Raw genomic sequence first — 13,751 nt, forward strand, 5'->3', positions numbered from 1 at the left:
TGTATTAAATGCAAAAAAAATTTAAACTACATTCTTTACTAGGAAAATATAACAGTAATAATAGTCACTACTATCAAAGTGTTGTTTCTACTGTCTGATGATAAAAATTACCATAATAGCAGAATATGCTTATAAAAGCGATAGATTTATCAAGATAAGCGATCATTATTTTTTCTTTAATTTTGTATAGTTCAGTATTTAGAGATTTATTATTTTCAAACGTTGTTTATAAAGATGGATTGAATGGCATTTATCATATATCAGTTAGAAACACTAATATAATATTTGCATAAACACGACTTTAAAATACAGATCTTAGAAATAAATGAAAGAAAATTATCTGATATCAAACATTTAAATGTAGAGAATCGCCGGAAAACTTTTGTGGTGTTATTAATATCTTATGGATTAATACCTTTAACATCAATGTATTTTTGTTTGCTTGAGGGATTATTTCAAATATTGTAGAAGTGTTACTCCAGATGGTAAACATTTTACAATACAATTTACTATTTTTATCCAAAAGGTCTATTTTATTTTTGGTTTAAGAGTAGAGAGAACATTTAATGCACGTTACACACGTCAAGTATAGATAATGAGCTTACCTTTGACATGTATAATATGTATTTAATATTCTCGCTTTCACTTTTTTTATTCTGTTTTTGAAAGTTTGCAAGCTTTAGAGACTTGGATTCATAAGAAGGGTTCAAATATATATGTATATGTCCAAGTAATAAATGTTCTGTGGTGTGTTGACAACCTATTTATTTAAGTATTAGCATTTGAATAAATAGGTAAATGTAAAGCACAATGTAAATTAACAAAATTTTTGTTTTTGGTTACAGTATTCTTTTCTAAAATGCCTATAACTTGAAAAGAAAGCATATTTATGTGAAAGAATTTCATCTGTTTTTCTTTTGTATGAAGAACGTAATCCCAAAATTTTCCGGACGTTTCATGAATATTAATTATATAGTTTTAATCAGTTATTGAATGGAATACTCTAGGCATTTCTGAATAGATTTAACTTTAATCATGTTCCGACACTTATAGCCAAATTTTATTATATTCAGAAATATCAACGCAGAAATTTTGTACACTAAAACCCATTTGATATTTCATATATAGTTCTTACATCAAATAATTTAACCTTGTGTTAAAATCATGATTTTTGATATTTTATTATGTCTTTTAATTGCTTAAAATCATGCTAAATGTAACAATAACTTACAATTATTTTATAAACCGTCTAAATGCAAATTTCAAACGAATATAAATGCGCTCCTGGAGCTTCTTCACAAAGTAACGACAACAACCAAGTTGATAAAGGGGAATATCATCCTGACGGTTGAACTTCTGATGGCTTCAGATTCTTACAAGTTGTCGATTGAAAGAGCAAGTGTCGCGAAAAGTTAGAGACTGATTTTTTTTTTTTTTTCAATTTTTTCTCGTTTAACAATTGTGAAGAAACTCCGAGGACATCTTTATTTTCGGTTGAAAAATCAAGTTTATACGACTTACGAACCAACGTCGGAAAGCTTTACAAGTTATTTAGATTTTTTTTATTTTTTTATTTTACAGATTTTATGCGTTACTTATTTAACTTTAAAAAAAAGGTCTTTATTATTTTAATATTTATCTCTCGATTCGATTGTTTGTCCGAAACATTGTCTGTTTTTTAAGAGTATAACATTCAGAAAATGGATAATTATACTTTCGATATTTGACCTTCTTCCATCAGAATTAATTATCGATGCCAAGTTTCTTAAGTTTCGATAACGAAACACTTTAAAAAGATTTACGCCGACTAATTCGCCGGAAACCATTAATTTTTTTTCAATATTGGAAATTGTTTTCGGACTCTTTCCATTGAAAATATTTATACATAAAAATTAGCCATAGAAGAAATTGATATTAAGTATGATTTAGATATAAAACGCATATTTTCGATTAAGAAAATTTTTAAAACATTTATGAATATTTATTATTTTTCAGTTTTCAGCCATTTTCAAATTCAGTTGATTGTTAAATAATTCCAGATTAGTTTCCTTTTTTTTCTGAACTCACATCAAATATTTAAAACACTTTCTAGAATGTAAAACAATAAATTCTGATACAATTTTACATTAAACAGAAACACTACAAATCTACAAACTTCAGTTTACTATTTTCGAACGTTTATATTGATACAAAAAAAAAAAATCCTTTAAAAGACAAGTTACTGTTTTTTTTTAATAATTCTAGCATTTTAGTTTTTCTGTCTGGCTTAGATGTTATATCAAATGCGGATTTACTTTTATTTTTATTTTTTTTTTATTTTCTTCGAAATAGAGTGAAGTTTTGAAAAAATTTTCAATATAGATTCTCCACAAGAAAATCTTTTATCTGACGAAATTTATATAACTTTCTATATGTAATAATAAATTTTTTAATGAATTGGAACTTTTACACTACATAAAATTTTGACTTATTCAGTCTAACATTTTGTATTCATTAATTTTAGTTTTTCAGTGTGAAATATTATGATTTTTTTTTACTAATTAAATATTTATATTTATTGTATATTCTCTTTGTATTTGTAAATGTATCTTTTAGTAAATTTCAGACCAATAAATTCCCACTGGCATCTGCTTGTTAATCTGTCTTTCCTTTATCTCGAGAATAGAATTAGATAGTTGAAAATCAAGATCAGATATGGAAAGCTTCAAGAACCACGACTGATTTCGGGTTTGTACCGGAAGTCACTTTATTTCAATTCAAAAAATTTCCTCCAGAACGGAGTTAGATGACCGCAGACTCTATTATTAGCAGAAAAAGTATAATGTACAGGCACAAGACATTACTAAAAACATAGCATATATTTTAAATTAAATAAGTTAAAAATTTCAGTCCTGTATTGTGACGATGTCACAATAAATAATTGTTCGTTTTACTTTATTATTCACGAAGAAATTCAAAAATCAAATAACTCGAATTTAGGATGAAGTATCTTAGTAACCTACAATTGAAGGCATCATAAATATTTGATCGAATCGGGTAATTATGACTCTCTAAATGTATAAAAAAAATTCTGATTGACTGATTAATGGCTTTTACTTTAAATATTTTAGAAAAAAGTTAGAAAGATACTGTTTATTCCATAAAAAGTATACTAGATGTCGTGCGTAATTTTATCGTTACAAAGTTTCACCTTTGTTTACTGTATTGAATTGCTCTATACACCTATATTGTAAAAACTGGTATATTACGTTATGAAAAAAAAATAACGCTGTTTTAAAACCTTACCTTTTCAAAAATTCTGCGCACTGGCCTATATACATAAAGATTATTATATATATCTATTAGATATGAACAATATTTTAAACATTAAATATAAAAAACTTTTTATATATTTTTCAATTTTCAAGAAAATGATAGTACAACTGAAGTTTTAAAAATATATCGAGATAAAAATACTGAAATAAAGTATGTCTTTTTAGAACATTAATTTATTTTAATGAATTAATTTTATCCATCTGCCATTTTATATTTTTATTCTTTATAATAGTGAAACGAAACGAAAATTACTAATCTTAACGTAACTCATGTTTATAATAGTATTATAAACTGATTAATATAAATTGTTTATGCTCTTAACTCTATAATCTATCTTGAAAGTAATGTTCATTTTTCTACTAAAGCATTTTTAAGATTACGTTAAGTTTTAAAGAAGAAATTAGACTATAGGAATATGTTCCTCAAAACATAATCATTGTGATTGATTTTATATCCCTATGCTAAGTATATAAATATCAATCAATAGGTAATTAAGAATTAAAATTCATAAGTTTAGATTGGCTATCCAACGAAATGTCTAAGTCATTGGCATCGATCAAAGAGTTTCTTTGGATGATGGTTAGGTTATAATAGATTCTTTTGCCCTTTCGGATAAATTTTTTCCCATTTCTTTCAAATATCAAATCCGAATTGATGTGTAAAGAATACAGAACTACATTACTCAATAATACAGTTGATAACAATAATACAGTTAAATTTAAGAATACTCCACGTCGAGGAATTGCAAGAATGTATTCGCTGTCATCTTACCATAAATTTTTATGTATTACATAAAGAAGTATCAACGATTTTGTTGCTATTTAAATGTCAAAAGATAACCGATATTAAAGTTATCATTATTCTTCGTACAGTTGACTTAGGAAATTTAATGAATGAAAATTTACTATTATAACTACAAAAGATAATGCCAGTTCCTGTGATTGTAATGTTAGATTTCCTCTTATTAAATTTTCGTCTGTTGAAATTTCTTTCAGAATCTAAGAACCAAGCAACAAACCCCCTTATTTATTTAATTTTAATCATTCTAAAACTTTTCAAAAATTCATTTATTAGCTATAAACAGTCCACAAGTTTGACATCTCCACACTGTTACGTTATAAACGCGAAATGCCCTTATTATACAAAACAAGAAATAAGAACGTTATCGAACTACCATTTTTATAAACTATTAGATTTGGATATTTGAAATCATCTTACGATAATTTTTACGGAAATAAACACCATCAAAATTTACTATGTGAATACTAAACACTTCCATTTTCATTACGAAGATTAAGAAATCTTTTCAAGATTCATTTTGTTCCTTAATTTATGGAAAACAATCCATTTATTCTCTCAATAAGTGCCTCGTGTAAGCTACGGCTTTCAATTATTTGAAATGTTTCCGAATCTATGCATATTAAAATCACAAAGTTCTATTGTATTCTATTGTTTTATTGCATAAGTTAGTTGTTTTAATTAATATGTAAATGGTGAATTTTAGATGTGCCGACAATTTTCAAAACATTCGCTTGTTTGAAATTGAACATTCATTTTATTAAGTAGTCGTCTTCATTTGAGCTGTAGCTACTACAGCTATAAATTAAAATAATAAAAATTATACATTTAAATAGTGTCTTTTTATTTTGTTTGTTTTGCTATCTTTCAATAGAATTTGTATAAGGTATTGAAGTATCGGAACATAATAAATCAAACAAAAAATTCTCTATATTTGAAGAATATATGCGAGAAGCCAACATAAGATTATATGGACTTTGTCTGAAAACCGAAACTAATAACAAAAACTGAAAATTTATATAATTCTGCCCAGTTTATTTTCCGTTTCAGCTAAGCATCAGCTGATCTGAAAGTGAAACCAGATGATTTTATCAATAAATCAGAAAAATAATTAGTTCAAAATGTACAGTACAAGCCTATGTTTTTACTATAAAGAAATTCGTGTTTCTGAATATTTTCAAGAAATAACTCTAATTTAACATTACATTTTCATTAATTAAACGTTGAGAATTAGATCCAGTTCCGCATTACCTGCGATAAATACATGGGGTCTGAATTAGACTCGAATCCGGAGCCTTACGGTAGTAGGCTGACATCCGGCCGACGAGTATGTTTAAAACATTGCTCTTTCGATGTAGCAAATTAATATCTTAATATTTTAAACGCAATCTACAATTAAATTATCATATCCTATTTATGTATTATTAATTCAATGTTTTGTTAATTCGTTTCTAAAGGATCATAGGTAAATAAGATACAGGCTATAAGATAATTTATCATTGTTCAACCGTTTTTGATTACTCTTTTCGATTATTTAAATTATTTGATGTTGATAGAATGAAATGAATGCGGATTCAAATGCTAAATCGCTCATCTTAATTGCTTCGGATTAATCTGATTATTTGCAGGATTGGAATGAAATGAGGTAACAGAACTACTACTTTATGAGTTTATCCCCTCGATAATCTTCGTTTAATGGAAGTTTATCAAATTAATCAATTGAATATAACTTCAAGACGTCTAAAAGTTTTGTTTTACATTATGTTTATATTGTAATTAATACAATTTCTAAATCGCGATTATGGAAATATTTACTCGATACGAATTTAAAATTCAAAATTTGTTCCATTTCCAATTACTACTGAAAATTTTAATGCTATTCAATCTAGTAATCTTTTGTAGTTAGATCATTTAATTAATACTAAATTAATTCATTTGTATCCTTTATATCAATAAAATTTTTGTCTTACATCCTTGTCTTTTTATAGTAGTCAAATATGAAATTATAAATTTTTCAAAGACGTTTAATTATAATTATTTTTTGTAGTTGAAAATTTGTTTTCTTTTACAATTTTCTTAATATTAAACTTGGAAATTTACGATGTTTTTATATAAAAATTTTAATAATATAAGAAAAAAAGTTACTTCGTCCAAGTGAGGATGAAATTTTTTTATATTAAAAACTTTCTCACGTCATTGACTAATTACTATATTAAGATTGCTACTGTAATTACCATACCTGTCATTTTACTTGACAAAATGTCACACACGCTCTGTTACACTTCCCACAAACTGAACGGCGGCTGCAACATAAACTCACCTGATAAATTATTTTACTACTGGTTATAGGATTTCCAAGATGCGGAGTTGTTCCGTTTTGATTTGGAGGCTGAAGAAAACAATAAGAGGTCGGTAGAAAGAAAATTTTGAAATTTATTGAAATAATATAATCATTAATATAAAATTGAAAAGTGTAATATCAATTAAGGTAAGATATTGAAGTAAAGAATTGCCTAAAGTGACAGCGTAATGGCAAAGAGTTTAAAGTCCATCGCCATAAAGGGACTCATACATCAAGCAACTTGAGGTTATATGGGAGAGAGGGTTATCAATTTTGTAAGGTTATCGCATAAAAAGCGTGCACCTACCTTAGAAGTGACTATGTCACCCAGATACATTGGATTGATTGTTTCGGGCTGGAAATAAATATTCATGTTAATAATATCTGTAGTAAAGTGTACTCAATAATTTAAGCTTTCATTTTTATTTGGAAAGGGAAGGTTATTTTTAATATATTTTCTATATTAAATGGTAAGTAACACTTAAAATAAAATGGTATATGTTAAAATATAATTCAGATAAATGAGTATTGTTCAGTGTTATACATTCTTTGCAGGTTATTTAAGAAATTACTCACTTTAATATTTGCTTTATCGAAAGACTTGCGTCCAAACCAAGACTTACTGCTGGGACAGAGAAGCATCAGAAGACGTTTCGTTCCTTTCAAAAAGTAGAATATCGATTTAGGACTGATGATAATGTTGAAAGGTGGTGGAAGAGTGCACCCTTCATCGAAATAGCCCATCCATAGTTTGGATCGGGCAAATTTCCATTCTCTGTCTGCATGATCCTATACTCCGACAATGAAATCCAAATGTAATATATTACGGATCGTCCTCGTAATTAAAAATATATATAATTATATAATCTTAAAAGCTAAGTATATAATAATTATTAAAATAAATTTCTAAAGGGGGAAAAATATATTAAAAGTTAAAGAATGTTGCAGAATTGACATGCTTGAATTACGAGAAATTTCGAAAAAAAATATAATTTATAATTTTTGAATAATTTTAAAATTATGATAAATTCTTGCGTTAAACATAAAATAGGAAATAAAAAATAGCTCTGCGGAACTTTTAAAATAATAAATCAAACTAAAACCAGATGCATGCAAAAATTACAATGGATATATTTAAATTTAATATTTTATAACATAAAAAAAAAAGCTTACGAATAAAGGAGAAAATGTCTTTCACAAGCGAAAGTAGTAGAATGCATATAGGCTTTCTATACTTCTACGAACACATAGAGACTGTGTGACATGCTGAAGTGTTTTCTCCGTCATTTTTCAATCTTAATAATCATTTTAACATGCAAATAAATAATTTAAAAATGCAAATTTAAAGAAAACTTATCTATCATTCCGATTAAATAAAATTAATTTATCTTTGGTCTTAATTTTTCTTTTTTTATAGTGAATTTTTAATGAACAACAAAGAGAATAATCAGGGCAATGTGTAATGTCTGCATTCACTATAAAATATTCCGAAATTAATTAATTAATATTAGAAAATAAATTAATATTTACTAATTTTCACAAATTGTTTACAATAAAGATTATAATTCATTTTTCTTTACGTGAATTAATAAGCGTGGAAGTTTATCTAAACAGAATAAGATTGATCAAATTGTCTATTGTGTATTAAAAATTAAAAGAATTGTTAATAGAAATTTTAAACAAATATTATATTTAAACAATTTTTTAATATATTAAAGTATAATAGAAAGCCTACATGCAGAACTATTGTCATATAACAAATCAGTAATTCGTAAACGATTAAATCGATTCGCTTGTGAAATGACACACTCCATTTATCTTTGAAGGAGATCCTGTTATCCTGCTACCAACATCTACTTTCATAAAAGCTTTTGGTTTATTTGTGTTCTCGGATTAGTTCTTATTTTTTTTCATTATCCAATAAACGAAACTCCATGCATTTACTTATCGTTCTAGGATTATTTGGCAACGTATTTCAAATAAATTGTTTCCTAATCAGCTGACAATATAATTGCAGTGTGAAATCAGCAATATAATTCTTCGCACTAAAAGAATCGTATTGGTAACAGATACGAGTAAAGAAGAACATAACATCTCGCTAATTGCAGACATTACACACGCACATATCGTCAATAGTGAAAATAAAGGCGTTAGTCACTAATTAGATGTGCAAATTTGGCCGCACCCGATAAATCTAGTACATCAATAGCAGTGATAGGGCGTACCTCTATAACCTGGAACGATTTCGTCATCATTGCTATTAGCATATTAACCAGTACGACGATGGCTGTCACGTGGTAGGACATGAACAGGCCCTGTCCCACAGTCTCTATAAATACATCGTCTTCCACTAAATCGGTGCTCTTAGGTGAACTAATCCCAAATAAGGACCAGAAGAGTGTGGCAAAGGTATTGCCTATCCTGTCAAGGTTAGAGGAAAAGGAAAAGCAAGAATAGTGAAATACAAGAAAGTAAAAATTTATAAAGTTGTAAAAATGTATGAAATTTCCGAAATGGTTAACGAGCTCGTCTTCATTTTAAAATACGAAGATATACAGAATGGTCTAAAATTAATGATAACAGCCAAAGCCAGATAATTCAGCATTGAAAAATAAGTATAAAATGTAGAGATTTTCTCATAAAAAAGTATTGACACAGTTTCTTTTTGTATTATTTATTTAGGTAATTAATCTTTTATGTTTACTTTATTTAAAGATTTGATCCAAACAAACTTATTGTTGGAACTATCTAGTTTGTTTGTCACGTTTTTGATATCTGCCACAGTAAGAAATGAGGAAAAAAGTCAAGTCGTTTTACACTTTATATTTACTTTTCAATATTGAATTATCTTGTTCTTGTCATATAACATTATGTTTGGACCATTTGTATACACACAATTTAACTTGTATATTATTTTGTCTCTCTTCGTTATCTGCAACAATCTATGATTTTTACTATTAAGAAAGAGACAAGTTTGCTATTACGGTATTTTTATATTACAAAAAAGTTACCTCGATATCCTCAAATGATCTGCTCATCATGGCAACGAGCATATTAATCATTAGAGTCATAGCCATAATCATGTAGGCACCGAGCAGTGAATATCCTACCCATTTGGTAAACTTTTGGTCCTCTCTAGATTCTACATCTTTGATGGGAATCACGCCAAAGAGGGACCAGAGTAGTGCCATGTAACTAGCATCCATACTGTAATAAAAATCCGTTAATGCTGACTACATTTTTTATTGTCGTATTTACTTATATCTGAGGTTTATCCTTTGATATTTATAAAAAAAAAAAAACAAAAAATACAGTTCGATAAAGTTCGTGTAATCGAGGACAAATGGTGCCATTTGTCCTTCTTTTTAAGTATCATTTATCCTTGATTACTCCAATCAGAAAAGTTTTCTGACAATTATATTTTTATGTTTATGTATATGAGTTACCAAAATACAAAATTTTCAGTGTTTTTTGCTTAAAATAAACAAACATTCATAAGTTTATAACTGTAAAGATCTATAAATAATTTCATAATAAATTATCTCGTAACTAGTACTGCCATAAATTTATTCATATCGATTTTTAATTTTAACTCAATAAAAACTCAACTATGTTATTTAACACTATAATAAATTTATGGTTAATATTATGCAGTTTTACTACAGTATTGTTTATTTCTTAATTTAAATTTTAAAATTTGAAACTGTAAATCACATTTGATTTTTAAATAACATCTGGAGAAATGATTTATTTAGCAAACAAAAGAAGTAAAGAACTGAAAGATTAAACGAAAAGAAATTGTAAATAGGATTCCGGTAGAAATTATTATTAAAATACAAAAAAATAATTGCTCGTTCCTTACGTTAACAGTGGATTCGTTACAATAATGATTATTGCTAACGTTCATATCGCCCAAAATTGGACTCAAACCAAATCTATAGTCCTTGACCTTCTAAATTTTCCTTGACAAACTCATTACCTATAATTCAGAAAATTTGGCAATTGAATAATAAACAGTATAATAAAACATTTGTGTTACGAATTACAGTTAATGTTTAAAAATTCCCGAGAATTTTAAAAGCGACTGATCGAAGCGATTTTATAAATAAACGACGATAAAAGTATTAAGTGCAAGAGGACATTTAAAAATTTAGCAACACAATAACCCAAATACATTTATATGTATGATCCTATTATTCGTTTCAGTCCTTTTAAATAGAGTAATTAGTGCAATATTCATTTAACGATTAAAATTTTTTTATGTCATAGACATGGCGTCAATATAAAAGAGAGAATTCTACAAAAACTATCGAATTTTGCATTAAGGAAAACTTTCTACAAAAGAAGTCTTTTTATAAAAGTTAATTAAGAGACGTGTCAAAAGAATATATAATTTTTTTTTTTTAATTTTTAATTTCAGGCCGCTTTAATTTCAGGCATGTTTACTTAAAAGAAATATTTCAAGAAATTCTAAGAATATAATCAGAGATAAGAAACAAAAATCTCAAATGAAAATTTAAGCTCGTTTAATTGCATCTTTATATTTTTCACGGAAATTATTCTCGCTTAATTTAAATGCAATTTCGCAGCAATTACACCCGCGTATTATGTTTTCTATGGTAGAAAATTTAGAATAAGCTGTTTACAATGAGCGATCTGCAAAGTAAATGTGACTGTAGTCAGTCGGTCATTCCTCAGATTGAAAAGTTGTCTTGACAGCTCTCAAAAGCTTTCTACCTCCAAATCCATTGTGCAGTTTGTCGATCGTAGACTTGTTCTCTGTTGCCTAGCAACAACTCGTGCATCTGAACAGAAGCAGAATGCACAAAGAAAATTCAAATCAATACAAATATAGAAGCTACATTCTCTGATCATCGAAGTAATTATATTATACTAGTAAAAGAAAAGAAAAATGGAAAATAATGAAGCGAAAATAAAAAAAAAAAAAGAATTTATCAGTATTAAGTAGTATTGATATTATGATTTTCTCTTAAAGTTAAAGAATAATTTATCGAAAAGTATAAGATGATGCCACTGTTAAGTTATAAGAAAAGATTATGAAAAATTAATCAATGACAAAAATAAATCACTTTTTTAAGTATTTAAAATAGATAAAATATAAATTACTTTTAAAATTAATGTAAACAAAACCTTTTATCTATTTTCTTTTTTTTAAATATTTAAATATATAGACTGTATTTTAATATTGGAAAGAATTATTTACATAATTAAAGAACAGAAGAGGTGAATTAACAAATTTATAAGTTGAAGAGTTTTATGATGATATTTTTATAAAAATGTGTTCAAAAACATGCGGCACCGTACGATATTGGCTAGATAAATAAATGGCTTTCCATTTTTGTTAAACAACAAAATGGGAAAATTCAAGAGAAACAATTTTACAAAACAGAAGAAGCAATACAGGAAACAATGTAGTTGGATATCTTATATATCTGTAACTAGAAATAAAGAAGAGGTTTGTTGTAAAATAAGAAGTATTTTGAAAAATTACAGAGATGAAATGAATTTATAGACTTGAAATTATTCTGTAAAACGGATTTAGTTTGGGTGCAATTCGTTAAACTCTACAGGAAAACAAAGAAAGCATATTGGAACATCGAAATTAGTTTTTAATTAATACTTCAGAAAGATATTTTAAATTTTAATAATTGATACGAATATTACCGATTAAATTGGGCGAATTTATTCATCGTTGTAAAAGTTTCTCTCGAATTACCCTTGGCATTAATAGCAACAGATGAAATGGTTTTTTTTTTTTTGTTTGTAGAAAGATTGTTTAGAACAAAATAACAACATAAAATGATTACTGTTACTAGAATAAAATATTGACAAGATGCGGTGGCGTCAGCTGGATTTCGTTTAGTTTTCTATATATTAACGCGTCAACGAGAAAATAAGCTTGGAAAAATATTTTGTTCTCCTTCTCACAAGTTGAATAATCAATTTGTTTTTTTAATATCCGTTATGATAAACACGATAAATGCCGTTATTTTTTTTAGGTTATTATTTTGCAAATCTCCCTCGTTATAAAATTGTACGTAAGTATTATAGAATATCGACTAGGTAATATTTTTTTCAAATAGCAATATTTTGTAGTCGAGTAAAGTTCTTTTAACTTTCGTTCTGAAGGAAAATCCTGGATAGATCGTAAGAATCAAACTTATAATATATTTGAAGTAAAGTCTTAGCGATAAGAACGAAAGGAAAGCAGTTAAAGAAACCAATCTCCCGCTTCAATAAATATAAACGTAAAAGACTACAAAATTTTAGCATTTATAGAGTATTAGCGATCGCACCTGAAGGACTTTACTTAGATAAGCTTCATGCCTACAGGTAGAAACTAGCTTTAAAATAACTTTATCGTGTGTGGAAAAAAAGCGGTCCCACCGGAAATATGGTCATAAAAGCTAGAGAATATAGTTGTTAAGCGTCATCCCGAGGTTTTTTGATAATGGAAAAGACATTATCGCCAGAGATAGCTATTAAGGGTCTACGATTCCACGCCCTGTTGATGTTAAATCCGTTTTCCTCTCTGAACTGTTTAACGATCAATGTCTGATCTGTTTAATTTTAGAACGTAGAGTCCTTAAAAGGAGAACAAGTTCTTAAATTATTGATTGTTCTCGTGCAACTGTTCGATTTATTGATTTCATAGCATCCGGGAAGACATTTTTCAACCTGATGATAGCGACGTTTAAATGCATTATTCTTAATAATATTACTTTTTAAATTTCGATTTGATTAAAAAGATTAAATATATTAATAAAATACTTACGTCATGAAAGAATCGGGATTGCTCTGGCAATTTAAAGTAACGTTTTCACCCTTAATCACCTTGGTCTCACAGTGCTTCGTGCTCGAGTCGTAATACCAGTACAGCTGGTTCAAACCACAAGCGAAGGACGTGAGGACGAGGAAGAAGATGAAGAGAAACTTGGCAATGTCGATTATCATACAACCGAGTGATATTTGGAGGGGACCAAGGTGAGGGTTCGTCTGAAATAGGTAGATAATTCTTGCGAAACTAAATACGTTGGCCACGGCGAACACGCCCTCGGCGATGAGGGTGGGATCGTTGTCAGGCCAACGAGGTCTTTCGAGTACTCGAGGACCGTATTTCTCGCTTTGGATTTGGAAATATGCGACGGCTTTTAGTGAAAATGTAGCAAGGTAGAGAGACAGCATGATGAAGTCCAACCAATTCCACCATTGGCGGACGTACGCTTTGAGTCCTTCTTCCCATAATTGCTTGCACTCTGCCCACACCATACCTATA

The 13,751-nt window shown here is 27.9% G+C and overlaps 1 protein-coding gene across 3 annotated transcripts in view; it reads right to left on the reverse strand.

Moving 5' to 3' along the window:
* The window catches only part of LOC136975146 (transient-receptor-potential-like protein), a 106,077-nt gene that overhangs the window by 7,774 nt on the left and 84,552 nt on the right, over positions 1–13,751 (reverse strand). For all 3 annotated transcript variants that reach the window (XM_067270171.1, XM_067270173.1, XM_067270172.1), the window contains exons 6-10: positions 13,251–13,746; positions 8,680–8,875; positions 7,031–7,243; positions 6,762–6,809; positions 6,434–6,502 (exon numbers count right to left, since the gene is read on the reverse strand). In XM_067270171.1, the coding sequence (XP_067126272.1) occupies positions 6,434–6,502; positions 6,762–6,809; positions 7,031–7,243; positions 8,680–8,875; positions 13,251–13,746 (1,022 nt within the window). The remainder of the gene's footprint in view (positions 1–6,433; positions 6,503–6,761; positions 6,810–7,030; positions 7,244–8,679; positions 8,876–13,250; positions 13,747–13,751) is intronic.

This window comes from Centruroides vittatus, unplaced genomic scaffold (genome assembly GCF_030686945.1).
Source record: "Centruroides vittatus isolate TY-2023 unplaced genomic scaffold, ASM3068694v2 contig_364, whole genome shotgun sequence".
In the NCBI taxonomy this organism is placed as follows: domain Eukaryota; kingdom Metazoa; phylum Arthropoda; class Arachnida; order Scorpiones; family Buthidae; genus Centruroides; species Centruroides vittatus.